The sequence below is a fragment of the Crocodylus siamensis genome, chromosome 2, assembly GCF_052110815.1.
Source record: "Crocodylus siamensis isolate JL-2025a chromosome 2, ASM5211081v1, whole genome shotgun sequence".
NCBI classification, from domain to species: Eukaryota; Metazoa; Chordata; order Crocodylia; family Crocodylidae; genus Crocodylus; species Crocodylus siamensis.
In genome coordinates this window covers 263,527,188-263,548,098 of record NC_143396.1, presented here as the reverse complement: position 1 = coordinate 263,548,098, position 20,911 = coordinate 263,527,188, and the positions used below count along the sequence as shown (strand labels likewise).

Below are 20,911 nucleotides of genomic sequence, written 5' to 3'. Positions count from 1 at the left end.
CACATTATTGTTAAGAGAGCAACTGGATTTGCGAGGCTCATCTCCTGTAGGAACTTAGGAAGACAACTTTGAAAAATGGGCAGGGAGTTCTAAGTGCAGATACTTCCTCCCCTCCACCCCATGGTTGATGAAATGGTCTGTGCTCACTTTGCAAGCTTTCCACAGGTTTATGCACTGTGGGGTTTTTTTATGCTTGTCTGCATTAAATTGTTCTCAGAAAGTGATAAAGACTTCCCAACAACTCCTGAAAATACGATCTTAGCTCTTGATGGCATGTTATACCAGAAATGTGTTTACAATGGCACAGGTACTGCATTCGTTTATTATAAATAAACAATAAATAATATAAATTATTACATCTTCAATAAACCTAAAAATATATATACTCTAATTTTAGCAGTGTCAGCAGCTAGTTCCAAAATTGTACTCTTAGCTTAAATTACAAAAACATTCTTTTTGAGCAATAACTTTTAAACCATTACAGCTTATGTTAGTACCTAGATCAGTTAATGCCTGATTGATAATACATGTACCCCTTCTTGTGAGGCTAATAGCAGCATTTGAATAGGAAAGTTAAAGATAAAAATTAATGATTCACTAGTATTTATTTGACAAACATTGGCTCTCCACAGTACTGTCTGCATTACTGTTTTGCAGTTAATTCTGGTCTATTCTTCTACATAGTCATTTGAGATTTGAAGGGCCTCTACAAAGCTTTCTTCAAGATCATCAAGTCCCTTATTGGTTTCAAAGTCACTCTCACAAGTGGTTGAGTTTAATGTTGGCTCCCAAGAGTGTGAAATATCTGGGACGGATTCAGATTTCACTGAAGAGTAAGGATCTGTTCCAATGCTCACTACTTCAGTAAGATCTTTTGAAAAGCCATTCTGGCCACATATCTCCTCTGGAGTTTCACAATATGACTGGGGCTTTAATTTGTTTGGAACCTTTGATGATAAATCCATGGCTTTCAGGAACTCACTGCTCTTTGTAATCTTATTTCGCCCTTGATTTTTGCTGGTAATTTGAAGCTGATCCATGGTTTCAGACTTTTCCGGATCAAATGCCTCCACATTCCCATTGACTTTCTCAGATTTCTCCTCTGTGCTACAGCCTAGGTCCACTTTGAGGACATCCAGTAGGTGGCGCATTTTGTTCTAGAATTTAAAGGAAGAAATACAGTGCTTAAGTTTAGTGATGGCTCTCTCCATAACTGCTTGCAGGAGTAAGATCGAATTTGTAGCTGATTTTTATTCTGTAAATCAAGGGTCAATAATTACAGCCCATGGAGATGTGGCTTTGGCAACATTTGGCAGCAGGGAGCTCTGCTCGTACTGCACCACAGCTGGGCACTGGGGGCTTTGATAGAGGGGAGGTGCCCAGGGCTTTAGTACAGGGGCAACTCCTTTTGTGCCATGCTACAGCTGGGCAGCAGGGAGAAGAGGTGGAGATGGCCCAGTTTGCCTGGGTCATTCTGGCTAGAAAACACTGCCAACACCTGCTGTGAATATCTGAATTATTTTAATGACCTTTTTCTAATTGGAATGTTTGGTTTGGCCAAACGTTAAAAGAAAGAAAGGATACTTGAAAGCAAGTGCCTAATCTTTTCTTATTATTACTATGCTGCAAACTGTCATCAAGTTCCTGAAACAACTGCTGTCTGGGTATGAGACTATACATGATGTGGGCAACCTAAGTGGCATGAGTCACAGTACCAATCCACAATCTTTTATTCTACTAGTGGATCTGCACTGAGTGTTCTAGCTACATTTACCAGCTTGCCATTATCAAATGCCTTTTGATGTCACTGACAGAAATGGGGAATGTTACAACCCTGCTCTGAGAATGGACTTACCTCATCCAAACGGTGCCTATTTTCTTCTATGTGACGGTCAAACAATCGTTCCAATACTCTAAGACAAGCAAACAAAGCTCAGTCACAGTATTTTCAGGAAATATTTGAAACAAGTCTAGAGAGTTAAGATCCAAACTCCAGAATTTTCATGATTTTTCTTGCTTGAATAGCCCTAATTATGCACAGTTACAGAAAAACCCATACTGAGCCTTCATGCTACTAGACAGTTGCTTCATGAACAAGTGCCCGTCAAAGCAAAAGCCAGTAACCTTCAGGATACATGTGAACACTGGCTGGTAGGCTGTACCCTGTTGGAACTAACCTCAACTCAGTTAAACAAGTGGAGACCTAGTTTCTGCTCCAGCTCAGTGAAAAGATCTCTGTACTCCCTCTCCAGAGACTGAGAAGTAACTATTAGCCTAACACTCCAAAGACAGAATCAGGGGAAAGCAGCTCAGTACCCTATTTCTTGGTACGAGCTGTGCCTTTCTTTTCCACCTTATCCAAAGAGTAAGGACCAGATCAGAAGGAAGGAAGCAAGTGCTATTTCATGCACTTTGGAATCTGTGCTACTGGTTGAAAGCCCATCACTTAGAAAAAAATACAGGAGAAAGAGGTCAGTGCCTTGTGATCAACTAATCATAACTAGGAATCACTTCTGTGATATGGTTATGGAAAAGGCAAGGGCAATTCTAGGATATATATGGTGATATATTCCAGAAGAAATAGGGACGTACTGATGTCATTATACAAGACACTGGTAAGACCACACTTGAAATACTGCATGCAATTTTGGTCACCCACATTCCAGAGAGATGAAGTCAAATTGGAACAGATGCAGGAAGCGAGAGTAGTCTAAATAAGGGGAACAGAGATCTTATTTTCCACAAAGAGACTAACAGATGTTGCCTGGTTTTGTGTAGAGGGGTTAGGAGCAATGCAATTACTTTGCATGTCAGCAAAGTAAACATGTAGGGAGAAGACCCATTTAAGCTAAGGGCCAACCCTAATAGAACAAATAAGCTTTGGTTAGAAATCAGCTGAAGGTTTCTAAGCCATCAGAGGACAGGGATTCCAGCACAGCTTCCCAGGTGTCATGGGGGCAAAAACGATGGTTCTATGTTAGAGCTTGATCAGTTTATGAACCATATGACATGGTTGCCTACAATTGCAGGGGATTAGACCAGATTACCCAGAAATTGCCCTCCACCTCTTTGTTCCTCTGTATAAGGGAAAGGAAGGGCAAACAGAGAGATGGAGAATAATATTTTTTAAAATATATTTAACAGAAGGTTAAATGCTAACATTTATTCTAAAAAGGTCACACCAGTGTTGGAGACAAGTGCCATTTCACACAGCTTATAGGATCTGGTCTGTTCAAACGCAGTAATTGTGAACTTGAAAAGAAATATATCCAACCTGTTGGAAAATAATCCAAGCTTAAGAATTTCATCTGTTACTTCTTCAATGAAAGTCAGATACAGAAGTTCTTCCTCTCTGCACAAAGAACAGAAAATCCACTATGAATATATAAAAGTAGAGACATCTAGGAGAGTGGAACAAGTAGCTTTACCTGATCAGGGAAATAATTTACAAACTCCAAGAAGATCAACGCATTTTTGGCTTTTGGCACTATCTCTTAGTTCAGTGACCATCAGGTCCCAAGCTTATCAACCTCTGAATGCCTAAAACAAACTTTAGAAGTTCAGATACCTCTGTGATTGTAACTGACCTTGCTTAACAGCTGCAAAACCACCTACATGTCTAGATTTATTAGATGCATTTATTGCTGCCTACACTTTGGCATTAGAAGATCAGAAGAAATCCAGACTACCTAAAGATCTCACTCCTGCCTAAGCTCTGCTGCAATCCAAATCAGTTCTGGAAAGTGCATAAATTCAACATAAATCCCCCAATTCCTGAATCAGGGAAAAACTCAACCAAGTAAATGTTTGGTGCTGAAAGCATGGATTCAGCTTAAAAGAAAAACAGTGATCATGATGACTGCTGAAATTTGACAGACCATCAACAGTTCTGGTAAAAATTTCTTTATGAAATAACATTTAACTTTTCTACAGATTATTTTAATCAAGTTTTTATAAAATTTTACTAGAAGCATTGTACAGAACGTATAGAAAGGCAGTTAGAATGACATGCATTTAGTTGGAGTACCTTTAACTGGGCTAGTAAGGGAGTAACTCTAGCTGCTCCAGGCTCCTGGGATCTAGCTGACACTAGCAAAGAACAACTTTCTCCTTCAATTTTATTTCCATAGATTTCCAACTACATTATCATATTTTGGGGTATCTGCTTTCCTGAAACTGGACAGATCCAGCCTGCCACTCACCTATACACCTACTTTACCTTTCCAAAACTGAGAAACTCCTTTCTACCTGCCTTGTTTACCTTTACTGCTGGGCTAAAGCTGTTACAAATTAATCTTCTTGCTGTTGTTTAATACCTTTATTGCTTATTAGCATACCAGACTCTTTTTTCTGTCTAGTTCTTAGCACATTCCAAACTAACAAAGCCAACCTTTTGTGCTTGCTCACATTAAAACTTTGGTATCCTGGAAATTCAGTCCATGCTTGTATATAAGAATACATAGACACAACATTCCCTACTACATAACCGTGAAAAGTTTCTCTGCTCCTGCTACTTGTTTCCCATCTGATGTGTGATTGTGACATTATACTTCTGTTCTCTGGAAACACTTGCTGCATGTCAGTAACAAGAAAAGAACATGGGAAATAAGCATCAGGAGCTTTAGATCTCTACAATAAAACAGATCTAGTCTGCAAAACTGGTTCTGTGAATGATACTTCAGCTACTGTTTAACCGATTTCTTTGTTTGCAACCATGCCTGTTCCAGGACATTCAGTGATGCGCCAGCTTATTCTAACTCAAAGAAAGGCAAAAATATACTTACTCAGCCTGGATTTTAATCCTTGCTGAAGACTGCTCAGAATATGAGGATGTCTCCCTAGTCAGAAAATATAACAGTGAAAAATGGCATTAAGCAATTTCCTAAAAACAGCTAATTCTCCTGCAATTAACACTCTTTCTTGAGCTGCCCCTCTGCCAAAAGCATATACCAAAGCATATGACAACATGAACAAGTTACTGTGAATTAATCTACTGGATGAATTTACAACCCATTAGCTTCTCTGCAGTACCTGTCCATGTGTACAGTCTTCCTTGTGACATACGGGAAGTAGACTGCCCCTCAGTAAAAGTGGGGTAAACTATCTCACATTAAATGGAGTAACTGCAGTCTATACCCTAACTTACCTTACCTTGTTCATATAGCCATATATAGCCACATCAAAAATAACATTAATCTTACTGCATAATGACAGTTTTGCTCAATCAGTGAGGGTTACACCCATCATCCATTTCACTTCTCTAAAAAAACACTGCTTGCTCAGTCAGGAAACTCCATTTCTTACTTCCAAGCTAGAAGAGATCTTCCTTCCCATCCTCAGTAAAGTAAAAAATTGAATAGTGATGCAGACAGAACCCATGTCATTAAGATGGAAGGTGTCTCAGAATGGAAAAAGTCCTAATATTACTCTGGAGCATGGGATTTAGGCACCCTGGGTAGATTCTAGCCATACATATTTATTTTTAGCCTCTGCAAGTAGATAAAGACTCATTATCTGACAGACCTGGTGTTTTTGCCTAGCAAAATATCAACCTTCAGAGCATGAAGGAGGGCAGACTGAGAGTCTGGCTGTGTGGTATATGCAGTAATACAGAGGAGTTTGTCAGCTATGGCGGACATAGTGCCAAAAGGCACGTGAAGCTGAGGCAGGGATGCAAAGTTAGGATTGTAAAAAAGCAGGGAAATAGCTATGAACAAAAGGGAGGAAAAAAAGCCCAAGTCTTATCCACCTGATCTAATATTATGACTCCCTGCTGAAGGGAGGTACTAAACTAGACCTAGGAAAACTGGCAGCATATGACCTTGGTTCAGGACAGAGAGATTAAATTTTGATTATAAGATGTCTGGGCTCCTTTTTCCTCTGAAACATACTCTACACCCATGTCCTTGTGTGAAGCTGTATCAATAATGTCCACCATCATCTTACTGAAAGAAATACCAAGTTTGCAAGTTTTGCTCTTAGTTCACATGTCCATAGGAATTAAGGGTAATGTTGGCACTGTCAGCCTCAGTCCTGCCTAATAGGAACCACTGCTCAATAAACAGGGGAAAACTGGGTGCAAGAGCATAGCAATTTCCATGATAAGAGATGCCATAGTACATACAGATATAGTCATATATTTCAAAAGTATCCCACTCAATTGGCTTCAGGATAGAACTTTACCATAAGGAAAATGTGAATATTGTTATGCATAAAATTATTAATCTTCAAAAACACTCTGGTAGATGAAGGAACTCAGAGAGAGAAACAGCAATTGTGGCTAACAAGCCTAAGCAGCTGTAGGACAAGCAATAAAAAACGTTTCAAAACTGGTTTCCTATTGCATGCACCTTGATAAAGAATACTGAAATGCATCCATTCTTCCCTCAGGCTCATCTGTTGCAGACTTCACATCTTCCGCCTACAATGCAGAAATAATACCTTTATTATTGAAGCAACAATACACAGAAGACAAGGACCACAATTGATCACAAGGGATCAGGGAATGAGAAGAAAATGTCCATAAGGAAATACCTGCTTCAAAGACTTGGGATAATTCTACTATGAAAATCTTATATAACCATGTGGCTCAGAAAATGTATTAGCAATATTTTTAATACAATTTTATTAAAAACACTTTGGTTTAAAACTATAAGCATAAAGCATGTGCACCCAAGAATGCAGGAACACTTGAGTGAAAGTACATAATCAGGATTACTTTCCAAATAGCCAACAAAACCTTTGTGAAGGGAGATAAATGAAGCAGCTGTCAGTTAAGGGCCTAATTCTCAGATCGGCTCAGCACCTCATACTCTAGTTTCGTAGTTTCTAGGGTCGGAAGGGACCTGAGCAGATCATCTAGTCCGACCCCCTGCCATGGCAGGAAAGAATACTGGGGTCAAATGACCCCAGCAAGGTGTTCATCTAGCCTCCTCTTAAACACCCCCAAGGTAGGAGCCTGCACCACTTCTCTTGGAAGTTGGTTCCAGACCGTAGCTGCCCTGACCGTGAAATAGCGCCTCCTGATATCTAACCTAAACCTGCCCTCTGCCAGCTTGTGACCGTTATTCCTGGTCACTCCTGGCGGTGCTCAGGGAAACAGTGACTCCCCCAGTGCCTGCTGATCCCCCCTGACTAGTTTGTAACAGGCCACTAGATCCCCCCTCAGCCTTCTCTTTTGGAGGCTGAACAGGTTCAGGTCCCGTAGCCTCTCTTCATAGGGCCTGCCCTGTTGTCCCCTGATCATACGAGTGGCCCTCCTCTGGACCCTCTCCATGCTGTCGACATCCCTCTTGAAGTGCGGCGCCCAGAACTGGACGCAATACTCCAGCTGAGGCCTGACCAGTGCTGCATAGAGGGGGAGGATAACCTCTTTGGACCTACTCGAGATGCATCTGTGGACGCATGCCAAGGTGCAGTTGGCCTTCCTGACTGCCTCCCCACACTGCCGGCCCATGTTCATCTTGGAGTCAATGATGACCCCAAAATCCTTTTCCACCTCCGTGCTGACAAGAGGGGAGTTCCCCAACCTGTAGGTATGGTGCTGGTTGTTCCTCCCGAGGTGCATCACCTTGCACTTGTCTGTGTTGAAACCCATCCTATTCTCGTCTGCCCACCCTTGTAACCTGTCTAGGTCTGATTGTAGCCTGTTGCAACATAGAGGGGGAGGATCACCTCTTTGGACCTGCTCGAGATGCATCTGTGGATGCATGACAAGGTGCGGTTGGTCTTTCTAACTGCCTCCCCACACTGCCGGCCCATGTTCATCTTGGAGTCAATGATGACCCCATTACTGACTCCAAGATGAACATGGGCCTACAATGCGAGGTCATGGTTGGTAGGGCTAATTGGACCTTGTCGTGCATCCACAGATGCATCTCAAGTAGAGCCAGAGAGGTGATCCTCCCCCTCTATGCGACGCTGGTCAGGCCACAGCTGGAGTACTGCATCCAGTTCTGTGTGCCCCATTTCAGGAGGGATGTGGACAACATTGAAAGGGTCCAGAGGAGGGCCACCTGCATGATCCAGGGACTACAGGGCAGACCCTACAGTGAGAGAAGGCTGAGGGGGGACCTGGTGACTGTCTATAAACTCACTGGAAGGACCAGATACTGGGGATACTGGGATATAGGGGAGATATTGTTTCCCCTAGCGCCCCCTGACATGACAAGGAACGATGGACACAAATTATTAGAGAGTAGATTTAGATTAGACATTCACAAGAACTACTTCACAGTTAGGGTGGCTAGGAGCTGGAACCAACTTCCTAGGGAAGTGGTGCTGGCTCCTACCCTGGGGATCTTTAAGAAGAGGCTTGATGACAACCTGGCTGGACTCATTTGAGTCCAGTCTTTTCTCCCACCCAGGCGGGGGGTCGGACTTGAAGATCTACAAGGTCCCTTCTGACCCTACTTCTATGATTCTATGAAGTAATAAGGCTTGGCACTTGTAACCATTAGCCTACAGCATATTGTTTCAGTCACTCAGCTTGAAGATCAAGTCGTCTACTGCATGCATTTTAAATGATGACACCCAGAAAAGGGCACTCACTATATGGCTTCCTTTCCTTTTCTCAACAGCCAGGAAAAATAAAGTCTAATGTAAAACCAAAATCTTCTGATAACCTTGAGGAAAGCTTTCTTAATAGCATTCAAGTAACTTCTATACCTGTCTTTAATCAATTCAGATGAAGCCACCTCGGGACAGACAGAACTACTTGCTTTATTCATAATCAGAAACATAAAGGGTCCTGCAAAATCCAACTCAGGCAAGTAACTCTATTAACTTTGACAGGACTTGTGTTTAAAGACTTCTTGTCAGTGTACTGGCTGTGGATGAAATCCAGCGTGTGTTAAATTATCTGTATGAGGAACCTAAATTCCATGTCAAGCTCTTCCATGGGAAAACTGAGCAAGATGGGGAAAGGTTACAACAATCTGAAGCCAGGGAAATTATTTCATCTCTTCAAAGGGAGGGGGAGATTAAAGAGACAGGGAGGAGGTTAGATGTAATTTCACTTTACTGGTATAAAACAAAATGTATTCAAGACTCCCAAAATATAAACATACTGCAGTGCTATTGGGAAGTCCAGATAACCAGGATTTATTCAGCTTGTTCAGCTATAAAACCCCCACCATAAACAGCATCAATCAATACCATGACATAAACGTTAGTAAGAATTATCCGGTATAAGAGATGAATGTATACACCATTGTCGTTATTGTCAGAAGACTACATATTGTATCTGAGGGACAGATTCTACCACCCTTGCTCAGGCATAGTACCTTAGAATAACATCCAGCAGAGAACTCAAGGGCATAAAGCAGGATATGGGCAGAATCTGGGCACCAAGCTCTACAACTGTGATCCAAAATTCCTGCTCAGATGCTTCCTAACTCAGGAGGTTCCTAAATTACACCGTGCCCTTATTTTGACTTTAACATATTTTGGATGCCAGAAACTGAACCTCTCATGTGTGCCCAGATCCTTTGAAGGGGGCCACAGGAAGTGTAAGGAAATAAGGCTCAGGATCTCCCTGCTTGCCCCTTCTACAAGGAGGTTAGGACTGTAATAACTAAATCAGGTTGCCGCTTTAATTTAAAAAAAAATTATGGAGGAGTGCCTTCAGTCTTCTAAGGGGTGCCTTGAGTCGAAAAAGGTTGAAAACCACTAAAGTAGCATTCCTCCCATGAAGTCCCTTGAAAAGCTTGATATAAGTTCTTGTTATTTTGCTATTACTCTTTGTGGCAGCTGAAAAGTATGTCTGTGTGATAAAAGTGCTTGCTGAAGGCTCTATGAAGATTAGATCAAGTATTTTTCTGTATTTGTTTAGATATTAAGCTATAAGTTGCTGCTAAAAGCCTAAAGATAGTTTAAGATGTAGTAAGGCTTTGTATAAAGTAAGGCCTAGTAAATTTAGCAAAGCCTAGAAGTAGTAAGGCCCTGTGGTGCAGTTAAAATTACCTTATTAAAGGAATGCAAGGCTTGTACTGCTATTGGTCAGTCTAAGGACAGTTGAAGAAAAAGAAATCTAAGTGGTCATACGTTATCAGTGTCCTTCAGAAGCTATACATTAGCTGAAATATTTGGAAAACATTCAGAAGGAAGATGCAGCTCTATGGAAAGAATTAGTTAGCTGTTGCCTGAATCAGTGGGCCCATGGACCTTGAGGAGCCCAAGAACTGCATTCCAGGGTCCTTCCCGGTACCCCTCAGACAGCATTGTTCGGGGACGCCTGACCTCGCTGAACTTTCTGGAAAGAGAAGCTTGCTGTGTATCAGGCATCAGAGGGACTGCCGATAAGTTGCCGACGTGAATTGCTTTTGTCTTTCATCGTTTGTCTTGTTACTACACGTAGTTGTGTTTTTGTTATAGTAATAAATCTTTCTTACCTTTCTACCCCTGACCACACTCTCAATCTAAACCCTCCACAGGCGGCTGGGACACTTTTTACCCTCTTTGTTGAAACTGTACTACTGTGCAGAATGCAACATATATTAAACCTGACAGAGAGCAAAAGAAAACCTCACTCTGTATCTTAGCAGTTAGGTAATTAACCTGGGAGGAGAGTCCTGGGTTCTGGTCCCTGCTCCAAGGACCGTTTAAGCACCCTGTCCAGTGACTGTTTAAAGTATATTATAAAAGCCACCTTGGAAGCAAGGCCCTGAACATATGCTCCTGTTTATGAATGCTGCACTCAAAGCCTGTTTTCTTATTTGCATCTACTTTTACCTGTATTGTTACTTGTACACACCACGATTTTTGCCCTTTCATGCACTGAAACTGCATGTTTGTTTGCATGAAAAAGATTTCCTGATGCTTTAAAAGTCTTTGTTGTGCGTTAAACTAAAAGTCCTTGGATGTAGTTTAGTTTGGCTCACCCGGAATTAAAGTTTTGTGTCCATGGATTTGTTGCATGCAAACACAAAGACACTCAAAGACATGTAATAAGCCTCTTTGTCCACCAGCTAACACTGCAAATTTTTCATAGTTCACCCCTTCAAATTGCTTTCACTTTTGAATTGCTTTCATTTTTCTTTTCTTGGGTGGTTTTCGCTCCCTGCTTCCACAGCTGTGTGACGGGGCACGGGCATGAGGTGGGTAGGAGGCTCTGGGCTGGGGTGGAAGAGACAGCATTGGACCATCCTGCCCTCCTGCAGCACCAGCCAGGAACCTGGTTTAATCTGTTTGAAAACCTAGTGCGTGTTGTGAGAGAGAGAAGGAGCCACAGGGCTCCAAAGCACACAGGCTAAACAACAGCTCAGCGGCCCCAGGTCCGCAGCCCCAGGAGCCCGGCAGAAATCTCCCTTACCCAGGTGTTTTGGGAGGGGAGGGGCAGAGAACTCCTGCGCCAGTATAAAGAAAAGCCCGGGACAGGAAAGCGAGAGGAGCGCAGGACTGGAAAGAGTAGAAGGAGGAGCGAGCCGGCACATGCTGCAGGGAACTCTGAAAGCGACGTGGAGTGCTGGTAGGAGACTCTTGCAGAGAGTAAAACCCACAGCGGGGACTTAGAGCCAAGTCTACTAACCCTGCGGGGCACAGAACTGTTTGTTTACACGCTGGGAGCTGGCAGAGCCCAGCAGGGAAGGTGGTACCATAATAACCGTAATAGAGGGGCAGCATAGACTTTCACGGTACAGTAATACATGTAAAAGTGGCAGAAACCAATAAGATGGTGTTAGAGATGGGCTCACGGTGATGAAAGAAGTCGTGGTGACCTCCACAAGAGGCTCTGAGAGAGACAGCCACCAAAGAGGGACTGGCCACACGAAGATCAATTTTGGTTTAGATATTGGCTGCAAACAGCAGGAACATTGACACAGGCCAGGAGAGCCTTCTCTGCTTTCTTGTTTTCTTTTTGGTCTTTTGTTGGTTGTTTGATTGGAACACGTGGCAGGACCAACTGGCTGGTTAGACCCCGGTGGAACGGGCGAGGGTGTAGGGGTGGCAGAGCCCTCAGGAGCGCAGGACCCCACGGGACAACGGTGAGACTACTAATTGGACTACATGTACAGGTAATGAACCAACTCCATTAACATCAAGTTGTGGCAGGAAAAACGTGGGCGTGTAGATCATCAATTACAATATATATCATCCTAGTCGAGCGGAAGGCGGTGTCCTACAGGTCCACAAGGGACTGCAATACATGACACGTGTAAGCACAAATGCGACTCTCTAAGGTTTAATTCGTTTGAAAACCTAGTGCATGTAAACATAGATGTGATGCTCTAAAATAAACAAATTTAGATTTTATAAATCTATTTAATTTAATGAGAATTAAAACCTGTGGTGTGTACAGGTGCTCCTAGATTCTGCTGAACCTGGAGGCTGGGATTGACAGCTAACTGGGGCTCCTAGCCTCTAGGGCACAGCGGAGGCCTTGAATCCATTGTGCTCCTGAGGCTAAGATAGGTGATCAGCTGACTGGCTTCCTATTTGCTGGTGCAGGGGGAGCCCAGGACCATGATCCCAGGCTCCTTCTGTACTGGCAATAGGGTGCAATGGAGATCTGATCCTCTACCCAGAATTGCACTTCCTGCCATACACATGCAGCATGGCAGGAAGCTTGATTGTTAGGACTGTGAATCAGATCCTATGGCACCTTTAAATGACCATCTGCCAAGGGCCTATTTCTTATCATTCCCTCTCATTTCTTTGGAACCCAGGCCTCTGAACATGGTGAATTCAGCTGTCAACCCATCTAGAAAATGAAACTGGATTTTGCTCTAAGCTGCAGTGACAGATGAAATATGTGCTCTGCTACCATGCTGAAGGATGTTTTGTAAACATCTAGATGATTGATAAATATACTTTTTTATTACCTGTGTTATGATCTTTTGGAAGTCAGTAACTTTTCTCTCAGATGCTTTCGACTCAGATTGAAAACTACAAAGTTAAAAAATAAATATTAGACAGACTGCTCACAATATATGGACATCATAGGCCAATAGTCTACTTTCCATAACATAGGCTTGGATTTTTTAAAGTCACCTTGGGGATAGGAACACTCAATGTCCATCAATTTTAAAGGGAACTGGGCATTCATATCCCTCTGACAGATTTGAAAATATGTGCCATGGCTGCTACTTAAATATGAAAAGCAAGTGATTGTCAGTTTTCAGTTTGCCAACATTTAAAGCAATAAAGTCATTTTTAGATCATCTAAATCCATCTCCTGACTGGATAGTTACTGAGGGTAAATAGTAGGACGTGCGAAGCTGCAGTCACTGATTTGATCCAGAATTTGGCCTGATTCAGTGGCCTAATCTCTGAATCCAAATCAAATCGGGAGACCCATTAAAATGTCCGAATTGAATCTGAATCCTTTGAATCAATTCAGAAAAGATTCAGAGATTTGGATCCATCACAGAGAGGCAGGCATAGTCGGGTAGCTACAGGTTCTCCCCTGGCTTCTCCAGCTGTGCTTGCCTCTCCCTAGGCGGGGGGAGCTACCAAGAGAAGCCCCCATGGCTGCCCTTCCTAGCCCCATACCCCACCCGACCTGAGCCTCCTGGCACTTTAAACTGGGGTGTGAGGTCTGCACGGTGGGGGGGTCTGCCAGGAGGTCCCAGAGCCCCCACAGCCCCTGCTGCACCAGGTGAGCGTGGGGCTTTTTTTTGTTTGTTTTAAATGGAGGAAGGCTGGGGCCGGGCGGGGGCTGGGGCTGGAGTTGGGCAGGGCAGCCATGGGGGCTTCTTCTGCGGCTCCCCCTGCCTGGGTTCCCAGTAGATCTGTATCTCTGAATCAGCCCCAGATCTCCAATTCTGATTCAGCCAAATTGAATGGGGACAGTGATTCGAATCACCGAATCGAATCACTGTCCTCCAGATTGGCTGAATCCGAATCCAAATTGAATACTTCCCCATTCGCACAGGCCTAGTAAATAGAACATTCAGAATAGTTGGAAGTGGAAACTATCCTATACTTCAACATAAAACACATCAGGGGTGATGTGTGGGATTCATCCTCAGCAAGTCAATGGTAGAAATATGCAACTTTGTAAGTTATCACTCTGTGGGCATGTCTACATATGTGCTTTAATGCACAGTAGCCTATTTTACTGTGCATTAAAGCATCATGTAAAAAAAACAGGTGATTATGCTAATAAGCAGTAAAATAGGCTACTGTGCATTAAGCATAACTTGAAAACCACATGCATTCATTACTGCACATTAATGCAGTCTAATGTGCATTTCTTTAGTACCTCACATTGGAGGTACTCAAGTTAATGTACATTAAAAAAAGCACCTTAATGCACATGTAGACACACCCAGTCTCATAAAATCTATAGAATAAAAGCAGCAAGCCTCAACTCTCTTCCAGCACAGGAAAATGCAGTAAAGAAGAAAACAGAAATTCTGCAGCTTGGCGTTCAGATTTAAAAAAAAAAGAAAAATAGGGGAAAAAATGGCCCAGAGAGTTCATTTTGCCCAATACATTGCCCTTCTTGATCAAAAACTTCAAATTTTAATTTAACAAGGAAAAAGTAAAATGAAAATGCAGTAGAAATGCTCAAAAAGGTTCACGGAAGCCTAAGAAGCTTAAGAATTATAATTTAAATGATTAGGTTGAAGCATCCAAAATTCATGTATTAGAAACAAAAATGATGTTTTCTGAAAAATTCAGAACACTGTATAAATACAATTGCTTTAAAGTTTCTTTTATCTGCCTTTTTGCTACAGACAAGTGAGAGAAATGGATGTTTATTTTAAACAGATGTTAAAATGCCCATTCTCCCCTTGTTATTAATAGGAATTCTATGTGAGGCGTGTACCTGCCTTAATAAAATGGCTGCCTTTCCAAAAATGTTAATATACCTAATGATATTTTGGCATTTCATCTGTGTTGAAATATAATTAGACCACAGTACTTTGATCACAGCCTGTGTCATAAGAGAGTGATAAAGTTAACAGAGGAGATGGAAAGAAGAAAGGCTCATAGAGTGTCTTGCAAATGTGACTGTTAAATCATTTAAATTACACCCACTAGGTAAGCTCGGATTTCAGATCTGGTGCCCTAGTTTAATCAGCTGGACTGCAGGCAACAGCTGAGATCTTCCCAGGTGTTGGAAAATTACATTCCTACTTTTAATTCTCTGCCAAGTGGTTTCAGGAGTGCTGAAGTCACTGCTCCAAATTCAACTCTGTGGATTCAGCCGTGAGATTATGGCGCTCTTAGCACTCCTATGAACTTCAGTGGGAGCTGAGCCATTCACCCCCTCCCATGACTGGCACCCTGTGATTATCCTCTATTCCCTCAAAAGATGGTAGATCTCCCAGTAACCATCTTAAGAGTGATCTGATACATGAGAAAAAAATTATCCTAAGAGAGAGAGAAAGGAAAAAAAGGAGAGTTAGGGATACAGGCATTGAAGAGACTGGGACCCTAAGACAGTAAGGGATTATTACTTTGGAAAGAACACAACACAGGCAAAGGCAATTGATTTTGTACATAATGCTTCATACCAATTATAGCCTAAATAATTTAACAAAAACACAGATTCACACTTTTATTGTGTCTTGTTTTTAAAAGGGCAATGAAAAGATATTCAAGGAGAGAAAAGGCATTTTTGGATCACTTTATAAGATTAAAAAAAAGGACAGAAAAGGAATCTTTGAATCACTTTATAAGATTTTTAAAAAAGGAACTGGAGAATTAGAGAACTGCCTGAGATGGCAGGGGCTGCCGAGTGGAAGGTTTGTGTGCCACCAACACTAGTACATATCAGAGAGAGAGGACCGGGAGAGCAAAGACACAGGGCGTGCTCCTTGATTTCCTACCAACACATGCTGCTATTTACACCAATGCAAATTCCCTCAAGTACAATGCAGTTTGGACATGGTAGCGTTTCAAACCTAAATTGTATTGGTATAAATGACAACACAGGATACAAGGCAGTAAAGAATCAGGCCCAAGATCTATGAGGCAGAATGGAATGAATCTTAGAGGTTCTTAAAAAGAGCAGGCCAAGTTGTTCTGTTCTAAGTTTTATAATAATAAGTCAAAGGATCTCACTTTCATTTTCCTAGATTTCTAACTGGGTAAAAGAGGGCAGAATTTGGTGTAGTTTTTAGCCTTATGAAAAGCCTTGTCTGATTAACAAACCACACTATTTCAAAAGAAAATTTTAATTTCTGTACCTGCTTACATCAGTCTGTGTTTCTGCTTCCACCTGCTGCTTGCGAATGTTCTTCCTTTTTCTTTTAGCAGGAGTGTAGTACCTGTACTCTGACAAGAAAGATTTTGCTTCTGATTTTAAGGTGCGCGGTGTGAATGGTTGGTGGTTGTCAGTAAAGAGATCTGAATGCTTATCTAGGAGATCACCACTATAGAGTTTGCATTCAGCCTCCTGCTGTGTGTGTGAATGACCAACGCTCATAACACTATCAGCAGAGAAACTATATGAAACCTCAGAGTGTTTTCTCAATGGACTTGAATTACTGACACTTGACTTAGAGGCAGAGGCATTAGATGTTTTCTGAGTATCTTTCCTGCCGCACTTTGTGGGACTGGAGACATCCAGGCCTTGCCTGTCTGAAAATGACAATGACCTAGATAAATACTTCTGTGAATTTTGTGTGCAGGGAGATAGCTGCTCATTGTCTTCTGTTTCACAGGAAACCTAGGAAAACACAAAGTTAAAACATGATTTAATTGCTAAGCAAGCAGACAACAGCTTTGCTCATTGGGGGTCTCTGCTGCTCCTATGGCAGTTTTACCAAGCTGCCAGGGTGTTTTTCTGAATGGTTTTGCCTTTCAGCAAAGTTAAATCTGTTACAAAGAAGTGTTACAGCTGATATTTTTTGTCACCTCTAACCGGTGAAGAATTACAAGAGTAAAGGCCTGGAAGGTGGAGATTAACACTTAAAATGTTACTTTTTACACTCAAAATAGCCACAGAGAGGCTGAAAAGATGCCAACTCTCAGCATTTTAGCCTGTGCATTAAGCCACAGGTTTATTTCTTTTCAGTCCAATAGCTGAATATACTTTAAAAAGCCAAAAGAAAAAAAAGTTAATACCTTCACTGACCAAATTGGCTCCCTTTGTGCTGCATGGACAGAGAACGGCGAGTGGAAATGACCTGCAATTCCCCTGCTAGGTATTTCATTACAGTGGGGAATCCTCCAGCAGGTGTGTAACCAGTCTGACCTGGCCCAATGCCTCCCTCCCAAAGCCCGTTCACATGGGAGCATGTTCCATTCCAGCTATCTCCAGATAATGGATAGCTCACAGGGAACCACTGCCAGCTCAAATATTTGGCCAGCTTGGGAGCAGCACTAACTTGGGCTGGGACACAGAATCAGAGAGCTATAACTGGCCTTTGGTTCTCAATTTATATATATTGGCTGACATAAAAATGGAGCTACATCTAATTCAGTACAGGAAGTTTCTGTGTCACAGTGCACACCAGTCACACACAAGAGCTTAAGGCAGGAAGTAAAGAACATCGTCACCCATCTAAATGATATATAGACAATTCATTGATATTTGCATAGGAACTAACTGAAAATGCAAAGTATTTATTATAATTTCAGCTGAGAGTTTGTTTAGATGAAGTATTGTCACTTTGAAACATAAAAGAGAGGATTGTATTGGGTGACATGCCAGTGTTGTAGCAGAATTCAAGACAGTATCTATGTTGTTAGACACAAACAGGCAGTATTTTGCTCTCTCCATCACTAAAATAAAGTCTTCAGTGTTTGAACACAGGTCCTGGGCTTATACAAGCTCTGCCCAGAGCAGGTTTGTGAGTATTTACCAAAGTGACTTTATGCCACTTATCTCCAAACTGCCTGGTCCTAAACTAGTTTCTGGTTTGAAGTGAAGTAGCCTGATAACTGCTCTAATCTATGACAGGTGCCAGGGACAAGGACTATTCCAGCAACCATGTATTGCCACTGCTTAGAGATATCTTGGCCATGCTCCCTCTCTGGGGGCTGTGTGGGGGTGGCACGGCTGCTGAAAATTGCTTTGTGAGGGAAGAATCTGCCAGGAGGGCAGATTCAATCGGTTAAGCCTGCTTTGTGCTGCTTGAGTAGAGGAAGGCACTTAAGGTCTCTTGGGTTTCTTCATTATTTAAAATTAACATTCAAGAATAAATTAAAAATAAGCTGATAAATGTGCAGTGAAGGGTGGGTGTGCAACTTTCCTCTACTAATAAGATGGCATAAGGAACTGATGGCACAAGGTTAATATTGTGGGAAGTGCTGTTAGTAGCTGTGGACCTTTTGTAGAATAATCTCCAGATATGCATGAGACGCTTCTAGTCTCCCACTGAAAATGAACAAGAATGAGCAAATTCCTGAACATTTTGTCTGCTGTAGTGTGCAGTCTGGCAACTATTAAGATACATGATTCACATCAGAGAATCATAAACATTAGAACTAAAATAAACCAAACTGTTCCTAAAAGTAGAATGGCTCCCCATGGTACACCTCCTGCTTTTGCCTTCCCCAAACAACAGCATTTTTTAAAGTTCTAGGCCAGAGGTTTCCTTATTGCATACCCCCTTCCAAATTTAGAAGCTGCCTGCGTATCCCTACCAGTATACATTTTATATTTTACCTCCTTAAATGCCAAGTATTATTATAATGAAAATTAAATCCACCATAACACAATTTCTTTCGCATTCCCCCTCCTCCCCCCGAGATACCTGGCGCACCCCGTAGAGTATGCGTACTACAGTTTGGTAATCCTGCTCTAGGCAATATGACTTCCTGCTGTATAAAAAAATTTGCATTATTTCCCAATAACTATTAATTAATCTTTGTGTCTCTGCTACCCAGGAATCCTGGTTTTCCCTGATAAAAAAAAATCGCAAGTTCTCTGATAAAAAATCTCAAATTCTCTAATAAACCCCACAAAATCTGTGATTAAAATTACCCCTGCCAGTTCTCCCCTAGCCCTGCTTGTGCCTCTCACTCCCCACAGCCTCCTGGTACTGGTTGTGCCCCCTACCCCCCACCCACAGGCCCTGATCCCCATCCCAGCTGCAGGGGCCCCCCAGCTGTCAGGGCTATGGGGCAAGGGACCTGCATCCGTAGCCCTCTGCCTCCAGCAGGAGGCAGTGTCTACTGTAGCTGAGAGGAGCCCAACTCCACCCTGCTGCGGGCTGGGGGTGGGGAGGACAGCTCACCGCTCCAGCCTGCACTCCTGGGGGGCAGGAGGGATCTGTGCCCCCCAGATATGTGCACAGGTTGGGTATAGACTGCATGCTGTGGGCTTCTGCCCTGCTGCCCTCCCCTGGGGCCTCTGCAGCCCAGCGGGTGTGACCCAGCACTGCAGGGCAGAGTGGGGCCACACAGGAAACCTCTTGAGCTCTGCGCTGCCTTGGAGATGCATCCCCTGCATAAGTAGCTGCAGTGAGGGCAGTGGCATGGGGTTGTGCCCCTCAAAGATGCTGCACATGCAGGGGATGCATCACCAAGTCAGTGTGGAGCTTTCAGCTTTCCTGCATGGCCACACTCTTCCCTGCAGTGCTGGGTCATGCCTGCCAGGCTGCAGAGGCCCCAGGGGAAGGCAGCAGGGCGGGAGCCCAAGTTCGCATCTGCCCTGCCCCCTACCCGCACACAGATCTAGGGGCATGGGTTCTCCCTGGCAGTGACTGCTGCACCGAGGAGCCAGCTCCACTCTTCCACTCTCTCACCCCCCAGATGAGCATCCCATGGCCCCATCCCGCTCCCAGCTGGGGCTCTGCAGCTGCGTATTGCAGCCACAGGCCCCACACATCACCCACCTGGGCAGCAGCCGCAGCCCCAGCCCCAGCTCTGTCCAACTCCGTCCCTCCCTCATTTTGGGGACCTCAATCCCCTTCTCACCCCCACAGTTACTGGCGGGACCTGCTCTCCAGGCTGCCTGGGCCATGTGTATGTACATGCACATGGTGCCCCCAGCCTGATTGCCCTCCTCCCACTCCCTCCCAGCCCCTTGCAGGCTGCAACTCTGCCAGCCTGCAGAGAGTTTATTGTAAAACTGCAAAATCCACAGGTTTCTCTAGTAAAATGAGAAATCTGCGTTTGCCTTCAGTAAAGGTAAAATCCTTGGTTTACTTCATTTTTCCATGATATCCTTGCTGATATCTCAAGACTGATCCATGCTGAAATCTCAAGACTGCATGGCATTTTAGGTTAAAACTTCAGGTAATCAACATTGCTACTGCAACACATTAATAACACTGCTTAAAATGTATTTAAAAAAAACCCAAACAAGGGATACCATCAAAAATAAATCACAGCCCACACTATGCTCATATAATACCTCTTCCCCATATTCCCTCTTTCCACTTTTCTCTAAATTTAATAAAGAAGGTACAAGTAGTCTAGTCAGAGAAAATATTTGAAATGTGTTTACATGCTAATGACTAAGGCAAAGAGCTAATGTTTTTACAGTTAGTAGAAATGAAATAAACCCTTCTTGATGGTGTTTCATGTGAGCCAACTTCATTGTATTGCTGCAGCACAATTAAGTGCTGAACTGATAACCTGCAATAACAATACCAAACAAATGCCTGTGTTAGCAGGCAGCATAATAAGGTTTACCAGAGTGATTGTTTAAATGTAAAATAGTTGCAGCTGTAGTTCAGCACTATGGAAAACAGATAACACTGGAAAGTTTTGGAACCCACCTATTTGAATGTTTTTGAAAGCAAATTGCAAATTGCCTACCAGTTATAAAAACAACTGGTATAGGCACTTCTCAAAATAAAGTAAAGCACTGGAACTTGTTACTCAGAGAGGTTGTGGTTTCTCCATCTTGGGAAGTTTTTAAGACCCAGGTAGGAAAAGCCTTGGCTGGGATGATTTAGTTGGCAATGGTCCTGCTTTAAGCACAGGATTGGACTAGATGACCTCCTGAGGTCCCTTCGAACCCAAATTTTCTATGAATCTGTGAAAATAAGCCACACAGTAAATC

At 42.8% G+C, this 20,911-nt stretch overlaps 1 protein-coding gene across 2 annotated transcripts in view; it reads right to left on the bottom strand.

Annotated features, from left to right (window-relative positions):
- Nucleotides 1–303: 303 nt before the first annotated feature.
- Nucleotides 304–20,911, bottom strand: part of SPATA7 (spermatogenesis associated 7) — a 79,505-nt gene continuing 58,897 nt past the window's right edge. For both annotated transcript variants that reach the window (XM_090033851.1, XM_090033852.1), the window contains exons 6-12: nt 16,140–16,621; nt 12,822–12,885; nt 6,351–6,421; nt 4,785–4,838; nt 3,275–3,352; nt 1,856–1,913; nt 304–1,157 (exon numbers count right to left, since the gene is read on the bottom strand). In XM_090033851.1, coding sequence (XP_089889977.1) covers nt 669–1,157; nt 1,856–1,913; nt 3,275–3,352; nt 4,785–4,838; nt 6,351–6,421; nt 12,822–12,885; nt 16,140–16,621 — 1,296 coding nt within the window. In that variant the 3' untranslated portion in view covers nt 304–668. The remainder of the gene's footprint in view (nt 1,158–1,855; nt 1,914–3,274; nt 3,353–4,784; nt 4,839–6,350; nt 6,422–12,821; nt 12,886–16,139; nt 16,622–20,911) is intronic.